This window comes from Poecilia formosa, unplaced genomic scaffold, assembly GCF_000485575.1.
Source record: "Poecilia formosa unplaced genomic scaffold, Poecilia_formosa-5.1.2 Scaffold147, whole genome shotgun sequence".
Taxonomy (NCBI): Eukaryota; Metazoa; Chordata; class Actinopteri; order Cyprinodontiformes; family Poeciliidae; genus Poecilia; species Poecilia formosa.
Window position 1 is genome coordinate 119,281 of NW_006800086.1, and position 23,257 is coordinate 142,537.

The 23,257-nt window shown below is 41.5% G+C and overlaps 1 protein-coding gene and 1 non-coding gene across 3 annotated transcripts in view; one reads left to right on the plus strand and one right to left on the minus strand.

Annotated features, from left to right (window-relative positions):
- Positions 1-23,173, plus strand: part of fgd5a (FYVE, RhoGEF and PH domain containing 5a) — a 40,756-nt gene extending 17,583 nt beyond the window's left edge. The window contains exons 4-21 of one of the 2 annotated variants that reach the window (XM_007563335.2): positions 1,340-1,398; positions 1,784-1,814; positions 5,736-5,887; positions 6,894-7,050; positions 11,322-11,412; positions 12,569-12,619; positions 12,754-12,812; positions 13,360-13,431; positions 13,513-13,581; positions 17,163-17,246; positions 17,349-17,428; positions 17,923-18,019; positions 18,253-18,390; positions 19,266-19,368; positions 19,446-19,582; positions 20,304-20,432; positions 20,872-21,026; positions 21,756-23,173. In XM_007563335.2, the coding sequence (XP_007563397.1) occupies positions 1,340-1,398; positions 1,784-1,814; positions 5,736-5,887; positions 6,894-7,050; positions 11,322-11,412; positions 12,569-12,619; positions 12,754-12,812; positions 13,360-13,431; positions 13,513-13,581; positions 17,163-17,246; positions 17,349-17,428; positions 17,923-18,019; positions 18,253-18,390; positions 19,266-19,368; positions 19,446-19,582; positions 20,304-20,432; positions 20,872-21,026; positions 21,756-21,792 (1,701 nt within the window). In that variant the 3' untranslated portion in view covers positions 21,793-23,173. The remainder of the gene's footprint in view (positions 1-1,339; positions 1,399-1,783; positions 1,815-5,735; positions 5,888-6,893; positions 7,051-11,321; positions 11,413-12,568; positions 12,620-12,753; positions 12,813-13,359; positions 13,432-13,512; positions 13,582-17,162; positions 17,247-17,348; positions 17,429-17,922; positions 18,020-18,252; positions 18,391-19,265; positions 19,369-19,445; positions 19,583-20,303; positions 20,433-20,871; positions 21,027-21,755) is intronic. The other variant, XM_007563336.2, reaches the window with a different exon arrangement.
- Positions 19,666-19,737, minus strand: trnae-cuc (transfer RNA glutamic acid (anticodon CUC)). The gene has a single exon. It is a non-coding gene; the product is annotated as a tRNA-Glu (tRNA).
- Positions 23,174-23,257: the final 84 nt, after the last annotated feature.

A 23,257-nucleotide genomic window follows, 5' to 3' on the forward strand; every position in this document is an offset into this window, starting at 1 on the left:
TAGGAGGGTATACCTCTCCAAGATGGCCGCCGTATTTCCTGCGCCGGAGCGGCCAATGCGGGGTCTACTCTTATGTCTATGGTCATATCCACCATAAAATGTTTTTAATTGTACAACAGATATTACATGACGCTCACCTTCTCAGAAAGTTTCACTGTCGTCTCCTGGGTCCACAGAATATTTTCCCAACCCCACCACCTTTGCAACGTTTTCCAGATTGACTCATGCCAATTTCATGTTCACTTGTAAACTACTCCTAAATTTAGCTGCTACTCTATGTTGTTGCCCAAGTAGCAGAAGTAGACGCGCTCACTGTAATACTTTTGCAGTATTAGTTTTAAATTAAGTCATTTCAGTACGTTCAAACTCCACACGTTTTTGTTTTAAAAGCTTTGTTTCGATACTGCGAAACCGTGGTGATTTTCATCCAAGGTCATCACTCTTTGAGAATCTCATAGCAGCCCCTGCAGAGTGGGTAATGGAACCCTGTACGTTCACTGCAGGCCCGGTGAAGCCACCTGACTCATTACAGCCTGCATTCATAATCGTGTTTAATAGACCCATAGATGGGATTTTCATTTTGACACCATTAGATGAGCACCTTGTGGCTGAACCCTTCATTCCTCTTCAGCCTCGTGTCAGAGCTTATTCTCCAACCTGTATTGCTTTAACAGATTTGATGGTCCTTGAAATCCCCCCCATCTGTGTTTGTACAACGAAGAGCAGACCTTTTACAGTAGCTCAAAGACGGACCCCACCCATCCTGTTGCTGTCACAACAATAACAACCCCCGGGTCTGATCATGTGACGCGCATTTCCTTGTTTTCTTACTCTTCAAAGCAAAGTTACAATAAATCGAACAAAAAAAGAAAATGTTCAGAAGGAAGGGCGCCCTTGATTTTACTATAAAAAGATCAGTGTCCCTTTAAACGAGCAAATTTGACTCTGAACACACACACACACACACACACACACACACATTGGTCACCTTGGTAAAACCAATAAAAGCTTCAGTGTTTTGCTTTTGCTCTCATGTTCTGAGACGCAGCAATTAGCCTCTAAATCAATGGGGCAGTTTTTCATACAGCCTCTCATAAATAATGCATCTGAATTTAAACATGTTCAATTTGAGAAGGCTTTCGAGTCGGTGCTGCAGAGTAATGAAATAATCAGTCTTATGTTGACAGCATGAATCTTAAAAAAGTCAATTCGGTGTTTCGTCAGCCTGCTTAGCAGCGCTGTAGCAGGCGCTATTAATGTTCGAGAGGGCCCCACAAAAAGCCTTTAAACATGAACTGTTTTCATTAATCTCCCACCATTTTCCCTTCCTGTCACGCAGATTGATGGGCGTTCAAGAGCGTTCTACGTTGCCAAAGAGCTTGTTGACTCAGAGAGAATGTAAGTGGCTAGTTTTTGTGTGTAAGCCCAATAAAATCAGTTCGTCTTGGTTGTTTTTCTTGTTTGTTTGTTTGACGTTCGGTGTTAATTCATCATAATTTCTGGAGTAACTTTCCAAAATCATACTACCTGGTTTTTTTGGGTTTTTTTTACATCACAGCCTACAAATGTCATTATTCCTTACTGATGCAATTAAGTCAAAAACTGTAAAGAGATTAATTTAGTATGAACACTTCTGCGAGGTTTTGTATTTTTCTTTTCTCTTTAAGAGCCTTAATTTAGCAAATAATTTGGCTAAATTTGTAGTAAAAATTAAAGTATCAAATTTTTTTAAGGGTTCTTTTTACAGTTTTTACATAATCTTGTTATGTTCTTGTTTTTGCAGACATGTTAGCTCCCTCAAGCACATTCAGGAGGTAAGGAAATATTCTCTGCCTGTGGGTCAAATGGACCTCAAATCTGTCCTGCTTAAAGATTTCAGATCTGCTCATTGGATCTTATCCTGTGTGTGTGCGTGCGTGCGTGCGTGTGTGTGTGTGTGTGTGTGTGTTACATCCAGTCTCTGTCTCCTCCTCATCCCACCTCCCTTTGGTAATGTTCGGTTTTGAGTTTATCAGTGTTGTTGCAGCCAGGTTTACTTCCTGGTCTTGACAAAGTTGTCATGTTGTGGTCAGTTGTAGGATGACGCAACACCCCCATACCACAAATCTGTTTTGTGTGTTTCTTTTGTGAATAAGGTAAAAATCCCTCCAAGTAAAAATGTCACTAAAAGAAAGTTGATCTTTCTCGTCATTATGCGGCCAGTTGAATAGAGAACTTTGGGATTTTTTTGTTATTGTTTTTGAGACTGGAGGGGGATTTTAGTACGTAGACCACACACACATACACGCCATATTTCTTTTTTTCCATCCTCTCATTCACTTTCTGTCAAAACAACATCAAATAACTGCATATTTACAAGGAAAGAGTAACATTTGTGTTTCATGACACTTCCTGTGACTTCACTGCAGCGATTTATTAAATTTAATACCTTTAAACATGAAGTAATATAAATATTTACAACAACAACAACAACAGGCCCATCTGATGGCCAGAAACCTGTAGCTTCAACCTAATAGCCGAACTTACAAATTAGCTGCTGCCTGCTGCTGAAGCACAGACAGAACCAGAAGCTACATCTTCATGTGAATATTGATGGACAAAGTTTACATTTGAGCTTTATTTATACGAATTGCAATAATATTGTTCAAAAGTCTGGAGCCAAGGTTGATTTTTTTTGTGTTGCCTGGGAAACAAGCAACAGGTGTAAATAATTTTAAAGTGGTTTACAAAGATACTCATACCTGTTGGACCTGTTCACATTTAAAACAGGAGTCTGTTAATCATTTGTTAATCATAACTTTTCAGTGAAAGCATGTTTTTTTTTTTTTTTGCTAATTAGTTTCTGAAAAGTGTGGCTTGCCTTTGTTTTCAGTCCCCCTGTACTTTGGGTTTTTCAGATAACATTTTTTTTCACTCTTCTCTTTTCTAAACAGGTCAGGCTTTGTGAACAGCAATTCTAAATTCAGATTTCCAGCTGGGTTTGGGTCTGGACTTTGACTAGACCATTCTAATACTGAAATAAGCTCTGATCTAGATCTTTTACTTTGTAGTTATGGCTATATTCTCACCAGTTTCCCTGATGCCACCACTTTCATTGTTGTTCATCATAAATTAACTTATTTCCCCACCTGAGTTATTGATATCTGCAGCTCCTCCACAATACACAAGTGTTTTTAGTTTTACTATTATTATTCATCTTGCTCAGTCTTTAGTTCAGATGGTCGGCCATGACTTGGTATGTTTGTATTTGCTGCAGCTGTTGCCCTTTCCAATTTTAGATGATGGATTAAAGCAATCTAATGGGGGTTCAAAAGTTTGGGATACTGTTTATTTTTATGACCTATCTATCAGATATATAAATATACTTTTTAATGTGAAACAAACAGCCAGTATTCAATAAAAACTCCCAGAAATCTTGAAGAACCATGAATCAAAAACCCTTAAAACATATATATATAGAAAAAAAGACAGGAATAAAGAGGTAAGGGTGTCTCCAGATATGCTAAAGGGGACGTTCACTCTGTCGGTGATTCACATATTTGATTATGCATCAGGTTGTTATTGCTTGTCAATCTTCAGACTGTGATCTTTTAGGCTATTAGCTGCTGTTCGATGGTCGTCATTAAACTGAAAGTGGGTAATTCAGCTAAGGCGGCGGGGGTCGGGGGTGAGGTGGCGGTACACACAGAGGCGGCACGGCATGTACAAACACACCGTCTGGGAAAAAAACAAGGTGCAGCGTTAAGTGAGAAGCACACATGAGCTATTGTTCCATTGTTTGATAAGGAATAACAAGAATACAAAGAATTTCCAGAGCCTGTCTCCACATAGGAAGGGAGGCCGCGCTCCTCTTCTAAACAACTTCTCCCCCCGTAACGGCTTCAGCACACGAAGCTCGGGCCGTTTCTGTGCTAATCCGCGACCCCTTTGGCCCGAAAGAGGCAGCAAGCAGCCCGCTGTAACTGACTGACTGACTGACTGACTGCTCAACCAAAAGCTTCAGTTACCATAACAGAGTCGAAGCCGCGCAACGTGGAAGACGGAGTCAGGCAGAAACATGGCTGCTCTTTCAATCGGCCGACGTGATTAAGGGGAACTCGCGTCTGATTGATCGTGCTCTCAGATTCTTGACGGTATCTCGCATGCGGATCGGGACATCGGCGATTGTTCTGTGTCTTGGTTTTACACGAAACTGAAATTGATGAGCCCCATACCTAGAGCAGGGGTGCAAACTCATTTTCAAGATCACGAATGTCCTCACATTGTGGCAGAATATCCTGTGAAACTTTGAAATCTTGCATCTTTCTCTGCCTTTGATTTGTACATTTTTAAATATTTAACATCTTTTCACAATGACACACACAATTTGGCACTCTGCAAATAAAAACGTATATGATTTGACTGACAAAATAATATCTAAGCACACAACTGTTATAGTTATACTTATCTGGCCTTCTTGTATCGAGCTTTGACTAAAAATTATAACACAACTGTTTTAAAAGATATAATTGCATGTTTGAACTATTTTTTAGTTTACTTTTTTTTATGAAACAATTGCTTTTAAATTCTTAAAAATATAATTTGTATCTAAATCTATTTTAGTTGTTAGACTGGAAATGATGTACAGATATCAACGTCTAATAACAAAAACTGTAGATTTAAACTTTTTGAAAACATTTTATGTTTCTCTTTATTAAAACCTAAAAGTAGGAGTAAAATATCTACTATATTAAAAATACAGTAAATTTTCTGTAGTGAATCTTCATCACAAATGTCTTTTTTCAAAAGGTCAGGTAATACATTTTATTTAGCCAGATTGAGGATAAAAATTTGTTTTGTTTTTTTTACTGTAAAGGTTGCAGACCCCTGGTCTAGAGGTCCACATAAACAGCTACAGCGGGCCAGTTGCGGCCCGTGGGCCCTGAGTTTGACATGCGTGCCTTATTAGAAGCACAACATGTAGCTCTTTGGACGAAGTAGCATCAGCTCGCTGCACAGCAGTGTCGGTCGAAGAGGGGGCTAATATTTCTCACATCACGCCAACGCCTCTTAATAAATTACCTGCTTTCTGTTTCTTTTTGAGCTAATTTGCTGAGAAGATAAATATCCTCTCTCCTGGTTTTTTTTTTCTTTCCTCTCCCTCCTGCCATAACTCATCAAATGAGCCCCTTTAGTTACTCACGCCGCTGCTATTAATGCCAGTTGTGCATTCTTTATGTGCACTGAATACACTTCAGGAGAGCCAAATTAGCTGCATATCAGCAAATTCTTGGGCTCTTGTCTGCAGAGATATGAAAAGCGGCGGGTTTAGTACAAACCGGCATTGTATCATGGAGTTAGGTCATTATGCAGCAACACCTGGTGTGCCGTGCAAGCGGGGGCCACCTTTCCTGAATGCCTGGACGGAGCCCAAAGTGAGGGGATGATATGAAGGGAGGGTGTCAGGAAGGATGTTTAAGAGGATCTGACCTTCCTTCCATTTTTTTTCTCTCTTCATTCCCCCGTTCCTCTGCACCTTTCATTTCTCCTGTCCTCCCTTCCTCCTTCCATCCTCCTCACAAGCACTTCCTTTATTCCTTGTTTTTGCATTACGGGTCCCAACCGCATTGTCTTCTTGAAAAATCTCTCCTCACAAATCCTGTTTTCCTCTCTCTCTCTCTCTCTCTCTCTCTCTTTCTCTCTCTCTCTCTTTCTCTCTCTCTCTCTTTCTGTCTCTCCGTCTCTCGCTCACACAGGACTTTAGGTCAGCGGTGAGTGAGGCAGCGAACGAGGAAGGGCAGCCAGTTCTGGACGAGCAGCGGCTGGGGGAGATACTAGGGGTGCTCCCACAGGTTTACTCCCTCCACAGCAGCATCTTGGAGGAACTGGAGGAGCGCATTAGCAGTTGGTAAGAAGCAGGATGTTCTGTGATCCCCACGGTTTGAGATTTAGGCCGTTTTCACAGCTGATAGTCCCGTAGACTCGGTTCCATTAGGCACCAGAATGGCCACATCTGTTATATTTTCAGCTGCTGCAGATCGTTTTTACACTGCACAGTGTCAAACAAAACAAACCATTTAAAAAAAAAAACCTGTTTACTTCCTTATTTGTTGGTGGCGCTGCACCAAGAACCACAGAAGGAAAAAACAGGAAAACTTCTGAAGAAGACGAGAGCTCAACTTCCTTCTTCAGGAAATGTAAACACGAATTTTGGCGGTTGTAGGCGTTCTCATTTGTCTTTGGAAAAATTACCATGAGACATTTCTCCCCCTCTAAGCAAGACACTTTCATTGTATTTACCCAGAATGCCCTGCGCTATAGTCCGCTTCCTGCTTTCAGAGCGATCCCAGGCTTTTAGTCGGACCAGAGTTCGATTTTTGGTCCGTATCAGAAATCAATTGCGCATTCACACCTCCCCTAAATGAACCAGAGTTCGATTAAAGCGGACCAAACAGGGCTTTTATTTCTTTAACGAAAGGTTAATCCAGTAGTGTATTCGTTCACTCACTCAGTCACTAACGGACTAATAAGTGGGCATTAGCAGCTGGTGTTACATTTTAAATGCTACTTTGACTGAAGCAGTACTTCTATGAGTACCATGTTGTTTAGATAAAAACCAGAGCTCACTCCTTATAACACAATTGATCAGTTTTTGAATATAAAACATCAACTTCTGATCTAAGTGACACAACATATTGGCTCTCATTAGGCCCCCATTGAGTTAAAACAACGTCATTAGACACCTTTACAGACACTTATTTACAAGTTTAAACATTATTTAGTTTTGCAGAAAGCTTGCCTGGCATTAAAAAGAAATGTCACTTTTTTGAATCTACCAGCTCTGTGAAACACATCGATGCTCTGCATTGAATCCTAAATGCATTTGATTTACTTTTTAATCTTCACCTCAAAAGGGAGGAGAACCAGAAGATGGTGGACGTGTTCCTGTCTCGCCGGGACGAATTCAGAGTGTTTGACACGTACATCTCTGAGTACGATCGCAGCATGTCCTTACTGGAGCAGAGCTGCAGAAGCTGCCCAGCTTTCTCCAGCATAGTCAGGAAATTTGAGGTGAGACTTTTTAACTCCCAGGCTGTTGTGGTGCCTTTATTACTTCGCTTGAGGATTTGAATCGTCTCCTTAAAGGATTTTTCGACGAAAGGCTAACATTCCCATTCTCGGCTGTACTGGAAACCTTTCAGCAGCTATTGAATTACTTTTTTTTTTTTAGTCCCCAGGCGGCCCCTGGGATCGTAACGGCATTTCTGCAGCCTCTGTGACCCGCTGCGGCTCGTGGAGCTGACCTTTCTGCCGTCATGCTCACATATTTTATATTCACTCGGCAGTGGATCCTCATTCTTTGTCTGACTTTAATTTCCTCTTTCATAATTGACACCAGGACTGTGGGATACGAGTGAGGGGTTAGCTAGAGCTAAACCTAATATCATTACAGCCTGAAGCAAGTACGTGTTTTGTTATTTAATCAATACTGAATGTCCACTGTGGAAACAACAATCACAAGCCTAACTCTGGAGGGGCAGCAGAAATATATTGCTCAGGTGGGAAGATTTACGCTCTACTGATGATTTTGATTGGATTATTTTTGATGATTGATCAGTTAATCAAATTTTTTTAAACTGATATTTCCTGCAGATTTTTCATTTAAGCCCTTTTTTCATACATTATTAGAAATACATTAAAAGATCAACAAATGATTTTTCAAATAAGAAAATAAACATTGTATCGCCATTTGTAGCAGCTAAAAAATGACTCCTAACCTCAAAATATGAAAAGCTCAGCTCTTTATATACTTGACTTAACATCAATACATAAATTAGTTCATAACAGTTTCACTGGTCAATTCATCAGGATTAATCTGATTAATCGTTTCAGCCCTACAGCTAATAGTCAACACAAATCTGGCCTTGATGGAAGAGTCACAAAAAACATAAATTGATGAGAAAATATCCTCAAGAAATTCTGTTTACGTTTGTCACAAGCAAATACTTTGACCAGTTTAGGAAAACGTTTAAAATTTTGGACTAAATCTCACAATGTCTGGCATAAAGATGATACTGCACATAACTTTACAAGACCCCAAAAGGTGTTTTTAAAAACACTGTAGATATTCCTCTAACAAGGTAAACTTTTTGTGTTGCAGGTGTTTAATTAAAACTTTATAAAAAATATAGGAAGGTAAAGCAAAGCAGGTCAGATGTGCAAAAGAAAAACAAACAAAGACATTATTTCAGGTCATCTCATTTATAAAACACACAACCAACAAAAGTGCAGCCTTCGTACTATCTGTGCCGTTTACGGCTACGTCTGCATTGAGCGCCGAGGCGACCGAGCCTCTCTGCCAAAATGCATGCAAAATCGCCAGCTCCTTGCTGTGTGTTGATTCGCCGTGAGTGTCTGACATAATGCTTTCAGGCGTTTCTAGTTCATTGAGAAAAGCAAACAGACAAGACGCCAACTGTCTCGACTCATAAATATTCATCGGCAGCTGTGTCTCCTCGGAAAAACTTAGCTCAGTCACACGTTAGCTCCCAGCGCCGGCCCCTCGGAGCCCTGCGGCTCGTTTCCTCTTTGAAAACCTTCAGCTTGACGTCACTCCACTTCTCGCCCCGAGAAACTTCATATCAAGCATTAATGAGACTCCGTTGCTGCTCTTTAGGTTCCTCCAATTGCCTTAAAGGAACCACAGTCTTGGCGGTGATCGTCCCAGTTTCCACTGGTACGGTTAATGTGTTAATGTGGCGGACGTCCTCGAATGTCAAAGCATTGCTTTGGAAGTCATTTTGGTTTTCTGACCCGGCTATAATTGGAGGAGTAAAGGCAGTGAAATAGCTCAGAAAATATGTGTTCATGGAAGTCGCTAGCCACTAGTAGTAGTTTTGTTTGCATGTTTTCTATTAAATTGTAACAAAAAAAAAAAAAACAGTATACAGTGAAACTTTCAAGCCAGACATGAGAGCTCTGCATATATTTCAGTATGCACAAGATAAAAAGAGGAGCGGACTACACTGTATTACAGATTTCGTTGTCGAATAACTTCCCACAAGGGAAATTGTGATAAATACCGTTTGGTCCCGTCGACATGTTCCAACATGTTTTCTGCAAAACCGCTGCGTCACCAGCTGCTTCTGGATAAAATCATTGCCTGATTGATCCATTGGTGCATCTCTATTACCCAGTTTTTGTCGTCAGTCTGCATTTACAAACGTTTTGCTTTGATTCCTTTCATGCATGCTTGAACAGAATCTTTTAATCTCCTATTGCAGCTATTCCGCCTCACAGAGCAACACTCCCCTGCAACTTCACCACTCAGCTCCTTCAGACTTGCAGCAGCAATTAGCAAACACTTGGTGGAACTGTTCATCTGCTGAGGTTGTCATACAAGCTAGTTATCTGTGAAAAGTTGGTTAAAATGTCGTTAAAGGCTTAATAGAGGAGTGATGTCAGAGAGAGCAGGAGCTTCTTAAAGAAACAGAAGCCCAATTTCAAGGCGTCAGGGCATTACAGATTCTTTTAAGTTGCACCTTAGAACAACTGAAGGTGTCATAGTTGCTTGATTGTGCTATAAAATGGCACTATGTGACTGGAAAATACATAATACCGTAAGTAAGTACACCCACATGTACGTGCTCATTTCTGATAAACGTTATTTTCTGGCTGCATTTTAGTCCTCCAATCCTTCTCTCTCTTTCAACACCTCATTTTTGCACTCACCTTTTTCCCGCTGCAAGCTAAAGTCCCGCGGTGTAAGTGGTAGTAATTTCATTGTGGATGTGGTGATGACAGTGATGAAGTAGCTGCAGTCCCCCGATCGGATCAGAGCTCAACCCTTACCGGATTACAGCCCACCACTCCCACCCCTCGCCCCCCATCCCCCCTTTAACAGCCAGTTGCTTGTTTACCCGCGCCATCCACAAACACCGACCAGAGCCGCGTTCGATCCATGTGTGTCTCCTACGTGCGAAGCGTGTTTGTGCCCGTATGTTGTTTCTGCCTGGCCGTAGCCACACGCACACTGTGTTGATTCCCTCAAACTGGGTTCCTGAAATCACTTTTCCCAGACTCCTCCGCTTGGATTTTCGTTCACGCCGAAGCGTCCCTTTGCTTTCTTTGTGTGTGTGTGCGTGTGTGTGTGTGTCCGATGAGGCTGTGCAGCAGGTGGACACAGAGCCATGGAAGGAAGGAGAGAGGGATGGAGCGAATTCCTTGTAAAGGCAGCTGGGCAATGAGGCAGACAGAAGCTAATTAGAGAAGCAGCCTCCTTTACAACTCCCCAATTAGATCAGCTGCGTGCGTGTGTGTGTACGCGCGCGCGTGTGTTTGTGTGTTTATCTACCATTGCGAGGCGTCCTGCTCCTTCTTCTCCCCTCCGTTTGGTTTGCTCACCCAAACAAACCACAAGCTAATTACCATCTCTGGAACGACACTTCCTCTGAACAAGTGTCAATTGGATGACAATTTGCAAGTGACGCTGGAGGCGAGCGGATGTTCTGAAAACAAGCAGGCTTGATAACGGGGAGCTGATCTGCTAGGTGGATCCGGGCTACAACTCTGGGCTTTCTTTAGAGAAAAACATACAGTTTTTTTTTAGGGCTAGCACCTTCGTTCCTTTCACATCATCTCATCGCCAGCTCAAGCTTTGTGCCAAAGTGTGAACGTATCATTGACACGTTTTATATTTGTGTGTGTGTGTGTGTGCAGTGTAAATAAAGACGAACATGCTGTTTTCCCGCAGGGTGCTATCTGTGCCTGTCTAATGAAGGATAGGACTTCATTGGATTAGAAAAGATGGTGTGTGTGCGTGTTCGTGTGAGAGGTTGTGTGTGTGCGTGTGGTCGTGTGTTTGCACCCAAGAACCCCTGCCGCTCCTCAACCTCTCAGGGCATAAATACCTGTCACAGACAATTAGATCCTGATTGATTTTCCAGTGTTCTCTTTGATAGTTCCCGCCTTTCTCTGTCCTTTCTCACCTGCAAACGACTCCATAGAGCAGAAGAATAGGGCCGCTCTCCGGGGTTTTTTTGTGTGCCTCAAGGTCACCCTGACGAACATTTCCCTCTTGGTCGACGACGACCTTGTCTCACGACACTTGAGTTAAAGCTGCGACCCGCATTTGGAAGACACAGGGACGTGGCTTTTCCCGGTGGTAGCACAGGTGTAGCTTTGGTTGGACAAGAAGATATTGAAATTATTTCAGCGTTTCTTTTGCGGACTGGATACGGCACGACTGGTTCTTCTTTTTCTTCAAATTTGAGATGTGGAATATGCTGGAATGTGCTTTTTAATGTGTTGAAAATGTAATAGGTGTGTTTGTGTGTGTGCAGACTAAAAGTCCAGAAGAACCGGAGGTCCCAATGAAACACCAGCTGCTCCAGGTCATCGTGAGAGTTCTTCAGTATCGAATGCTACTCACAGGTAACGACACAGAGACGCTCAGATTTTAAAAACTCAGAGGAAGACCTCACAGAAAATAAAGTCGTTCTCAGCGCTTGAGGAAGTTAGCTTCGTAATGCGAAAACGTAGGAAGAAAGGTTACACACATTTGCATCGCTTTTTACGGTCCAGTTTGGAAAGAGTCCAAGTTTAGAAATTGTCACTATCTGCGCTTTTATTACAAACATAAGCAAAATGTTTTCAATATTACGCTGATATTGGAAAAACTTCATTTTGCAATCCGTCGTTTCCGTTAAATAATAAATCCCATTAAAATCGCTTCGTTTGGGGGAAAGTGTAGTGGAAGATTTTGCAGAAGAACCATAGATCCAGCACTTTCGAATGACAGACTTGACTATTGATGAACTGTGCGATCTCTGGTGGAGCCAACTGTGCATTGTCCAAGTGCCTGCAAATAAGTGCGTTGCTGCTAAAATGTCGTGATATGAGAAAAATTTCACTCTAGTAGTCTTAGCCCACTTTATCACCTAGATTTACGTCTGTCCTGCATCCCTCCAAACCCGTTGCGTCTTATGGAAAAAATCTTATTTTAATATCTAGAATGAGAACTAAAATGTACGGTGAGGCAGCTTTTCCTTATTGTGACCCTCAGCTTTCGAGAAGCTTTTCCTGTAAACCCAAGAGCCTGAATGTTTTCAAAAGCAAACCAAGTAGTCTGGACTACACTTTAAGTTTATACAAATGTATCATCTCTCAGTTTTTATTTAAAATTTTAGCAACTTTTATATCATGTCTTTACATACAAGAACTAATCTGGTTTTAATCCCTTCTGATTTCATTATTGAGTGGAATTAGTATTGGAAAATCATAAATCTTTTGTTCAGGTTGTTGTTGCTTGATGTTGAAATCTGTTCTGATATAAAATTAAGAAACAAAACAAATTAGTAATTTCTCGCTGCACCGTGGTGAAAAAGTCAGCTACAAAAAATAAAGTCAGAAAAGTTTTCACTAGTAACTGAGTAATCTGTAATGCTGCAAATAAACATCTACAATTATAATAACGGGAGTCAATACCTTAGACTTGAAAAAGTGCTTCAGAAGTTGGCATAATTTATCAGTAGATGTGTTCCTTTTGATTTGACGCTCACGTCTTTCATTCTTAATCTGCTTTCTCCAGATTACCTGAACAACCTCTCTCCTGACTCCAAAGAATACGAGGACACTCAGGGTAATTCAATCGTCTCCTGGCGTGTTTCCATTAGTGATCTGAAGCTCACAAGCAGCTGATCAGCATGCGTTGGCACCAACGCACAGTGTCGCCCCGTCGAACGCTTTTAATTCGTTTTCTGTTTTCTGTTGCAGCTGCACTGGTGATCGTGTCTGAGGTGGCAGACCAGGCCAACGACGACCTGAAACAAGGGGTGAGTTTCTAAACCTGGGTTCATAGTGTGCGCTCCCATTCACTGCTGCGGCTCTAGCTTTAGTCTCCAAAGGTCTTTAAGTCCTGCCTCAAAGAGTGGTTCCTCCATGTGAATCTGTCTTCTGAATGATGGCATGCCAGAGACAAAAAGAGGTCGATCCCTACGTGGTGATTAACTGAGGAAAGTTTATGTGATACAACAAAGGAGGCAGTGTAATGCTGGACATGACTTATGGTTCTTCTTAAACTTCAAGACTTGGTGGAGATAATTGACCAACACTTCCTCAATGTCCTTCAGGTCTTTCACTGTCAGACTCCCCCGTGTCTCTTTAGGTTCCCTCCTCTGTTTATCACACTGCTCTTCATCCTCCTCCTCCTCCTCCTCCTCGCACACCCACTGATACGGACACACACAGTCTGAGAGACGGGGGTGGGGGGACACAAAGTTATCGCCTCCCTTTCCGCCTCCCACACGTTCGTTCAGACATAAACTGTCCGTGTGTCGTCGGGTGATTGTCCTCTGTGTCTCATCCTTTGATCTCCCGCAGGAGAACCTGCTGCGTCTGGTCCACATAGAGTACAGCGTGAAGGGGAAGAGGGACCTTCTGAAGCCCGGGAGGGTGAGAGTCACGAAGCTGCACGGCAGCAAATCAGCTGTTTTGATCTGAATAAAAGCTTTTAACGGTTCTTGTCCTTAGCAGATATTCGTCAAAGAGGGGACGCTCATGAAGGTCTCGAGGAAGAGCAGGCAGCCGCGGCATCTGTTTCTGGTAATGCAGCTCCATCCGCTGAACTTTTACCCCCACATCATGAAAATAGGCTTATTGAGACACTTTTAGAGTATTCGTACCCCTTCGACTGTTTCACGTTGTCTCATTACAGCCTCAGGTGTCAGGGAGTCTAGTTGAGATTTTACAGATCAACACACATTAGCTCATAGTTTTTCACCAGCCAGAGCTCCAATGAAATGCTTTGGATTGAAGAGTATTCGTGTGTGAGAATGGTCCAGTCAAAGCCCAGACCAGAGGAATCTGGTAAAAGTCTTACAAATAGATGTTAATACACACTCTTCACATTTCTTCACATTTGAAACAGGCATCATGATGTCATCTACAAACTTAAAATATCTTATTTTGTGACAATATCCTCAATATTTTCCATGAAAAAAAAAGATATGTATGGACAGTGAAGAGTGCCAAAATACAATAAATGAAAAATTGGTTAAAAAAAAAAGTATTTAAATGTGTCATTGATTTATTAAAACTGTCAATAAATACAGAAATTATTTATTAAATATAGAATTAATTATATGTGGATTATTTAAATGTATTGATTTCCTTTTAAAAAATTACACACACACACACTCACACACACACACACACACACACACACACACACACATATATATATATATATATATATATATATATATATATATATATATGCGTGTGTGTGTGACTTACTTATTTCAGGTTCCAGTGCCGATCGTAAATTTAGTTAAATGGTCAATCTCACCATCAAACTCAGTGGGCGGGATCAAAGCTGCTTCTTTTATAGAGACCCTGATGTCTGATTGGTTGCTACACAGAGCAAGTCAAGGCAACCTCTTCCAAGTTTGTTATGATTGTGAGGTAATTTTTTTTTTTTTTTTTTATGAAATCAATATTTGATTGAGGCACATACAATTAATTATATATTTAAAATAAAGTATGTCTGAATTTATTTAGTTTTAATAACTTAATTAAATATTTGAATAATTATTTAATAAGTTATTGGTTCATTGTAATTTGGCACTCTTCACTCTCCATAGATTCAAGTTATCACCACATACTGGAGACACATTAACCACAGTTAGTCCTCATATAAGCAGTTTGTACAACCTTGCAACCCACCAAGAAGATAACTCAAACCCTGTATAATATTGAATTTGTACATGAAGACCTTACAATAATCATTTTCATGATCAGGACACATTTCTGTAGAAAATCTCAGGACTTAATGAGTCTGATTAGGGACTTCTTGTTTAAGGCACCTGCTGAATCACCGAGTCGCGAGTGAAATCGGCTGCTGGCTTTATCTGTGTCAAGGAATGTTGGGTGGAGGTAGGTGAGCTTGTGAGGGCGGAGGGGCGCGAGGCCAAGGCTGCTGGACCTCCACTAAGCACCACACCCGTCCAGCAAGGTCCTCCCTCTCCACTTGTCTCCTCTCCACCCCTCTCAGGACTTGTTTTCAAGGGCCCCGCTTCCTTACAGGATGTTTGGTGTGGGTCACTGGATGCCGGCTTCCTGTGTATTGGGAGGGGGACTGACAGCAAAGTGAAGGCCAGACACCCTGTAGAATGTGGGGAGGAGGCGGCAGAGGAGGGGTGGGGGTGTTACACAAACACATAATGTGAAATGGAGAAGCCCACTCTATTGTTCCATGTGCAATCAGCGCTGTCTCATGTTATGAAATATGCTTCGGCGAGACATCCGCAGGAGCAGCGTTTAGGGTTTGGGCTCCTCTTGGTTAATCCAACTAAAACATAAAGATGCTCCGTGGATTAATTTGTCTTTTCTCGTTCTGCGCCAACACGTCCTCCATTGTCTTCTTCCACCTGCAGCTAAACACGTTTACTGTAAAGCAATATCCACCCCCTAATGTCTGCTGTCACCAGAGGCTTGGTTGGTATTTTGGGGGCTTTTAGCAATGGAGAGTCCAAACTGTGAAAATGAAAAGCTATCAGCCTGCTCAGAGACACACAAAAGGTGCAACCAATCCTTGGCCGACAAAAGAAATAAAACCAGCTTAGGGTGTGTTCACACCAGCCCGTTTACTCCACTTTAATCGAATTCTAGTGTGTTTGCCTAGAAAGTCCGGTTCTGTTTGCAGAGGTATGAACCTATGTCTTAGTTTGGTTCAAGTAACGTATGGCGCAGTTCGATTGCAAACGTGAATGGAAGCGGACCGGAGACTCCTCCAAAAACAGGATGCAGACCATAACACAGTGCATTCTGGGTAAATACTACCAAAACAAATGTGTGAGAAATGGCCCGAGACGACAAAACAGAAACTACAACCACTAAAAATCTGACGCTGGTCCACTTTTGTTTACATTTTGGGAAGAAGGAAATTGCGCTCATGTCTTCTTCAGAGGTTTTTATGTCGTTTTCCTCAGTAAGTTCTTGGAGCAGCGCCACCACAGGTGAGGGAGGAAACAGGAAGCAATTAGTTCATATCGTTCGACCCAGTGTGAAAGCTAACCAATCCAGCTGGAATTGTAACAAACGTTGCATTTTTGGTCCCCCAATCGAGCCGAGCCTGCTGGACTATCAGGTGTGAAAACGCCTTTAGATTGAGCAAGGAATTAACAGAAGGAAGGAGGAAGGCAAGTGGACAGCTGAAAAATGAAATATGACGCGCAAAGGGGGTCGCATACTCATGGGTCAGCCCTGGAAAGTCTGTTTGCTCAGCTCCCGTTGGCGTCTCTGTGGAAGGAATCTTTCAGTAAACGAGCAGCGCAGGGTGGAGCTCCCAAAAACTCCCGGTGGCCGCAGCCCAAAGGTCGCTCCGGCTTGGCTGCCATGCACTGTTTTGTCTCCAGCCACCTAGCTAAAAAAGAAACAAAACAAACAAACAAACAAAAAAAAGTGTTTAGTGGGACTGTTTTTGTGTTGTTGTGGTGAAGGTGGCGCAGGCTCCACCCAGTCCTGCTCCTCTGTGGCTTGACAAGCCTCTGGGTGGTGGGGGATCCAGAGCAGGGCGGAGAATTCCTGGATGCTGCCCCTCGGGCCCCAGCGGATGTTTAGAGCACACATTAGGTGTGACCAATGATGTCATTTCTTTTGTCTGTGTTATGAAATACCTTTCATAAAACAATGGCGTGTTGGGCTTATTAGAACTCTTTATTCCCGTATCCAAACAAACATTTGCTTTAAAGTTCTGCTGTGTGCAGGCATGGGAATGGGACATTTAAAGTACCACTGAAAAGAAAACACCCAAAATTGAGGAAAAAAAAAATATTATTTACTTGTATTGTCATTCCATTTAAAACATGAAAAGTCAGTAGAAAGCCGTGAATCATGAAGGGATTCCTGCTTTTAGAAATTCCTCTTATAGTTCCATGCTCGGATTGCTGACCACCGCAGGTAAGACACTGACTGCTCATAAATACTGCAGCAACAAAAATACGGAACAAGCACTTTAAATAGAGACTCTCTTGAAGCAGAGCTGCACCACCACCTTGTGTCGGAGGGAGGTATTACATGCGTTACATAAGTTATCGTTGGTAAATCTTGGGCTTCCCATTTATCCAATTAGAATGATCTCAATTTCATTCCTCCAACTTTCTCTTTTTCTCTCTCCCGAACAGATGAACGATATTATGCTGTACACCTACCCACAACAAGATGGAAAATACAGACTCAAAAACACACTGTCCCTGTCAGGGATGAAGGTGAGCACATTTTGTCTGATGACTCATTTTCATTTATGCTTTCCTCACACACACACTTGCTCACTGTTTTCCCCGTTTCGTATTTCTGCTGTGCGCACACAGGTGAGTAAACCCGTAGTGGACAACGTGCTCAACTGCCTTCGGATCGAGGTGTCCGACGTCACGATCACTCTCTCTGCCAGGTGAGCGACGCCAGCAGCTGCAGGTTTTGGTTATTTTTTTTTTTTCTCTCTTTTAGAGATATAATGACATGGCATTTGAAATATTTATTTATTTATTTATTTTTAGTATTCCTGCGAGCGGTCATCAATTATTTATGTTGAGATCAGAGAGCCGTGTGTGTGTGAGGAAGCAGTCACCCTGTATTTGTGCTTCAAGGCAAAAACAAAATAGTTTTCAGATCTTATTTTAGCAACTAGTAAAGTTAGCTTGGCTAGCGTCTGTAAACAGAAGTCTCTGAGGATAGGACCTTTCTGCACAACGGAGATTTTCAAAAGGTTGCCAGCATTTCCAAGTTCAGCATTCTCCATAAAATGCAAAAGGATAAAACAGAGAAACTGTGCTGCAAAATGTTTAGCCTTCCGCTGAAAGTCGGAAACCTAAATGAATCCAAAACATGATTTTTATGTTTAAAATATTTTTTGTGTTTGTTTTTTTTTTTTCTTCTTCTTCTCAGTTCTGTAGGAGAGCGAGAGGATTGGTTTCACACTCTGAGTCGAGCCATCGCGGATCACGCTGCAGGACTCTGCACCTTTGGTGGTCCATGCAGTGAGGTACAGTAGGAAATTATGAAATAAAATCGTTTCCTGTATTACAAACATGCATTAACCTCAAAATGTTCAGTTAACTAATGCAGATGAAAGACCCTAAATATAGTGGCAAAAAAAACAAACTGTAATTCATCTCTGAGTTGTTATCTGTCTACTGGAATTAGCTAAATGAGTTCTGTTGACTGGAGCGTTTTTAGCTGTAGCACGTGAGGATCATTCCAACGCTGTTCCGACAGGCCCGTGAGAAACTGTGGATGGCTCTCGGTGAAGCCGCGCCTGTGCTCGTGCCAGTTTCCCAGGTGATGATGTGCATGAACTGCACCACAGATTTCAGCCTCACGCTCAGACGACACTACTGCAATGCTTGTGGAAAGGTACGGTACACCGCACTCTAAAGAGCTTCATAAAAAAGAAAGAAAGGACGAGTTTCTATGCTAGTTATATGAAAGACAAACGTCAAATACTGCTTTTTCTCTGCTGAGGCTGATGACGTCACCCACGCTACTTCTCAGCTGAGCTCCTACGATCCACAATCTCTTAAAAACAAACAGCCATGTTAGCACATGCTAACATTAAAGTGACATGGAGCCACATTAGCATTTCAGTCTTTATTGGCTAAAAGCTCTGTTGTCGCTTACAATTGTTGCACTCAGTTCTTTTATAATTTTATAATAGATGATGAACCACCACTGCTCCAGCGGAGTAGCTGCTGTATGCTAACATTAGCATGCGTCAATAAAACATGATATAAAGATACCATAGAAAATCGATTCTCCTTCTAAACACAATAGTGATATGATAGCTAAAATTACAACATGTGACAGCATATCGATCCGACGTTTTGGCCCTAATTTCTCCTCAAAACTGGCAGGAATTAACTTTTTAGTGATTTTCAGTATCGTATTCTAGTTCAAAAAACATTGAAAGAGGTTCACAGTAGAGATACAGGCTTTAATAAACTGCTCAAACAGTAAGAGCATTGAAGTGTGTATTCTAGTGAGACATACTTTCTATTGTAGCGCTTTGTTGGCGTGCAAATCTGCTTACAGCTTATTTCAAGAGATGCATCAGTGCTGTGGAAATGAACCACAACATTGATGGTTCATTTCTATTGATGCTACTGTTTGAGCTCAGCCTATGTAGGAGATTATTAATGTTTTGATAATGAGCTGTGTAGGTTTGCAGTTATTTCTATGTGTCCTGAGCATCTCACATAAAGCACGCTGATCCGTTCCATGTGTTTGAGCAGGTGGTGTGTCGAGCTTGTTCCAGGAACAGATACCCTCTGAAGTACCTGAAGGACAGAATGGCCAAAGTGTGTGACCACTGCTACGCTGAGCTCAGGAAAAGAGGTGACCCCTTGTTTTTTTTTAAGGATCATAGCTGAGAACGGAGTCAGCGGGACGTTAAATGTTGTGCACGTCTGCAGGCGGCAGCATATCGGGAGCGTGTGGAAACTCAAGCCCTCGGACTCATCGGGCCAGTCGGCCGCTCTCTGCTGTCTTCCAAAGCCTGCAGCCTCCCAGTCTGTGGAAGTCCAGGAAGAGCAGCTCCAACCTCAGCCAGGTGGGATAGAGATCACTGTTGTTTGTCCACTTCATTGTTTGCCACTGCATGCAACTTGTTAGATAATCAGAAAATAGAGAATGTTCCCTGACCGGGAATCGAACCCGGGCCGCGGCGGTGAGAGCGCCGAATCCTAACCACTAGACCACCAGGGAGCTCTGGAGTTGAGTTCCTCCTCTGACGCCTGGAATGTCCGCCTCGCATGACAGCTGAGCTGAGCAGCTGCCAGCTGGGTTCATGTTAGCTCCCTGTCTTATTTCAAATGTGATATTTTAATGAAATGTTTGACAAAAGGCTTCAAAGTTGTTTTGTTTCCTAACTTGTTGGTCACAATATCATTTTTAGTTTAGTCCTGGCAACAAAAATGAGATCTGTGAAAACCTTTAACTGGTGCGTTTTAATTATTAGGTGTGATTAAATCTGAGTAAAAAGTGGCTGGAGATTTGTGGCTCTACTTACATTAACACAGTTAATTAAAAAAAAAAAACACTTGTTTAGCAGCTAAAATAGTCTATTTAAGATATCATTTTGGCATTGAAGGTTTCATACAGAAAAGTCTCGATGTTCATCAGTTCCTTTATGTAGGCTCAATACAAAAACTACCCTGGGCCGCACTTTGGACTCCCCTAACGTAAAACCATCCTGCATAAATCGCCCATTTCTAGTGTTTCACTTTAATGTTTGTGTCATTTCTCTGTCGCGGCCCCGTCGTCGTCGCCAGGCGTCACTCAGTGTGGATGGCTCCACCATGAGCGGCAGCCTGCAGCGCCGGAAGAAGAGCAAAAGGAAGTGGAAGAGGCTGTGGTTCCTCCTCAAAGATAAGGTGCTCTACACCTTCACAACCCGTGAGGTGAGGGGGCACAGAGTCTCCCGCACCAGCCCCAGAACACTCCCACCATCCCATTGTCATTATGCAAATCCATTCTGGCTCAATCAAGAAGGCATGCTCTTTCTTTGCAACATCTATTCCTCCCTCCTCTTGATGTCGGGGGCCATTTTTCAACCTTTCTTCAAGCTCTGTCGGTCTCACCGGTAAATCGCTGGATTACTAATGGAGGGGATTCTCTGTGCTCTCTCTCTTTCTCTCTCTCTCTCACTCTTTCTCCTCACGAATGCACAGGCTGTTTTTGTTGCACCGCTTTGCTCTTCTTGGAAAAAATAAAACACCTGCTGTTTTCTTCCAGCTCTTACCAGCAGCACTGCTCACCACTCCCAATCCTTGTGATTTTTGCACCACGTCTGATGGTTTTTAACTGTGTTTTTCCTTGTTTTTTTCTTTTTTGCTTCAGGATAAAGTGGCTTCGGAAAGTCTACCTCTGCAGGGCTTCACCGTCAAGCTGACGGAGAAGCCAGACGGAGAAGAAAGCAGCAACGTGTTCCAGCTGTATCACAAGAAAACTCTCTACTACACCTTCAGAGCCGACGACCAGCACACCGCTCGCAGGTCGGCGCCGCCGTCTGAGGCGTGGAGGGACTCGTTTCTGTTGATACATTTACTTGCAGTCGTTTCAAGTACATGACCCTGAAGCCACGTCGCTTTTTTGTTGATTAAAATAAATATTTAGATGAAAAAAGTTGATTTAAAGTTATACAGATTTACATGTGGATATTTGTTTTTGTTTATAATCAAGGTTTAGTTTCTGGTTGGAAATGAGGCGGACTTCTTTCAAAAGATAACAAAACCATACAAAAAAATGTGTAAAAAAAAAAGAAAGAAGAAGCTATTTGTATATTTTAATTACATTCTCTTTAAAAATGTCAACTTTAAAATGAATAATTACTGACACCCCCACTCAACAACCAACGAAAAATCTTTATTTGCACTCCGACTATCAAGCTCTCCATAATTACCCACCAGCTTTTTTGCATGTTTACCGTTTGGTATTTTATGACCGATCTTTGATAAAGAGCTGGAAGTCTTTGAGGTGGGAAATCCTCTTTGCCATCACCCTAATCTTTAGCTCCCTGCACAGATGTTCTCTATCAGATTCAAGTCTGACTTGTCTGGCTTGTCCATTTTAACATGTTAATATTACCTTTACCCTTCCCATTCTCAAACTCAGCTGCAGAGCCAAAACTGGCTACGTAACATATTTAAAAACCAAATAGTACAATCCAAACTAACAGGAAGACTGTTTTTAAAAATGCTAAATGTTTAATTTGTGTGTTTCAGATGGGTCAACGCCATTGAGGAGGCCACAGTTTTATAGCACCTGCTTGCCTTGGACTAACACACCCTGCTGTGTGCAGCTGCTAGCACAACAAAACTACCTACTGACCAAGAAAGATTCAACTCGTCTGACGTCAAATGGAAGAAAAACAAAATCACTGGATTCCTGAGAAGTCTGCCCCCCGGTGGCAAGGAACTGAACTTGTCAGTCTGTGAAGAAGATGAGTTTTTGCATGATGAATTATAAACTCTTCAGGCAAAACAAAGTGGGAAAAAAAACATGGGAGCCTTTTTCTTTTCAGAAGAAAGAAGAAGAAGCCTGAAACAGAAGCTATTTTCTTCTATGTTTCAACTTTTTACAACAAAGCTGACTGTACAGATCTACCAACTTTTTTTTTTTTTTTTAGATTACTTCTTTGTATTTTAATATCTAAAAACATCCACAGGGTTTCACCTCTCTGCAGGAGAAAACATTGCTTATTTCAAAGTAAAAAAAATTATGATAATAAAAAAAAAAGCATTAGACTGGACCAGCAAAAAGTAAAAAGCAGCTGCACAGCAACATCCACACTTTGTAAACGAGGAACCATTTACTGCCATTTTACTTCTGGTTATGAATATAAATATGCCGAATATTACAGTGAAATATCGGATTTATTTGTATAAAGTTGATGTCATATGATACTCTGAGTAAGGGTTGTCCCTCACTCTATGAAAACATTGTGTTTCATGTGAAGTTTTACTGAATTCATTGTAAAAAAAAAAAACAAAAAAAACATGACCCTCAGAATGCCCCATATCAATAGTATGTCAACAAATTTTATTATGAACTATGCTTTGAACTTCGTTTTGTAAGTTTCTACATGGTAACAAAATCTGATTGTTCTGAAGTGCCAACTCAGTTGAATGCAGTTACATTTGCTCTAATTATTATTATTATTATTGTTATTATTATTGAATGTGCCTGAAATCAAATGTATTCCTTATCTTTTATATTATCACAGTACTGTATGAAAACATGTTTTTTTCTTTCCTTTTTTTTATCAGTTACTGAAATTCAAACACACAAGAATATAGTATTGTGGCTTTTTTTGTTTTAATTGAAACATTTTTCTTTGTAAAGTATTATCGGCTGGAGTAAAGTGATCTGCCTTCATCAGAAGAAAGAACCCTGGATTTATTTCATCTGCTGTAACTAACACAGACATTCGCATCTTTCATCATTAATGGATTTAGTAGCAGTTATCTGTAACACTTCAACCCGTCTCACAGCTTTATCTTTAAAACATGTTTGTTTTTTTCAGTTTTTCTACCCATTTGCTTACATCAATAGTCTTATAATGGATTGTATTTCCGTCATATAGGGCATTGTAAATGTTTGTGTACATAGAGCATTATGAAATAAACAACTTTTAAAGGTGTACGGCGTTGAGTTTTATGCAGCGTGAAGAGATTTGTTGCTATGGTGAAATATGATGCAGTTGTGTATAATAGCATCACGTCTC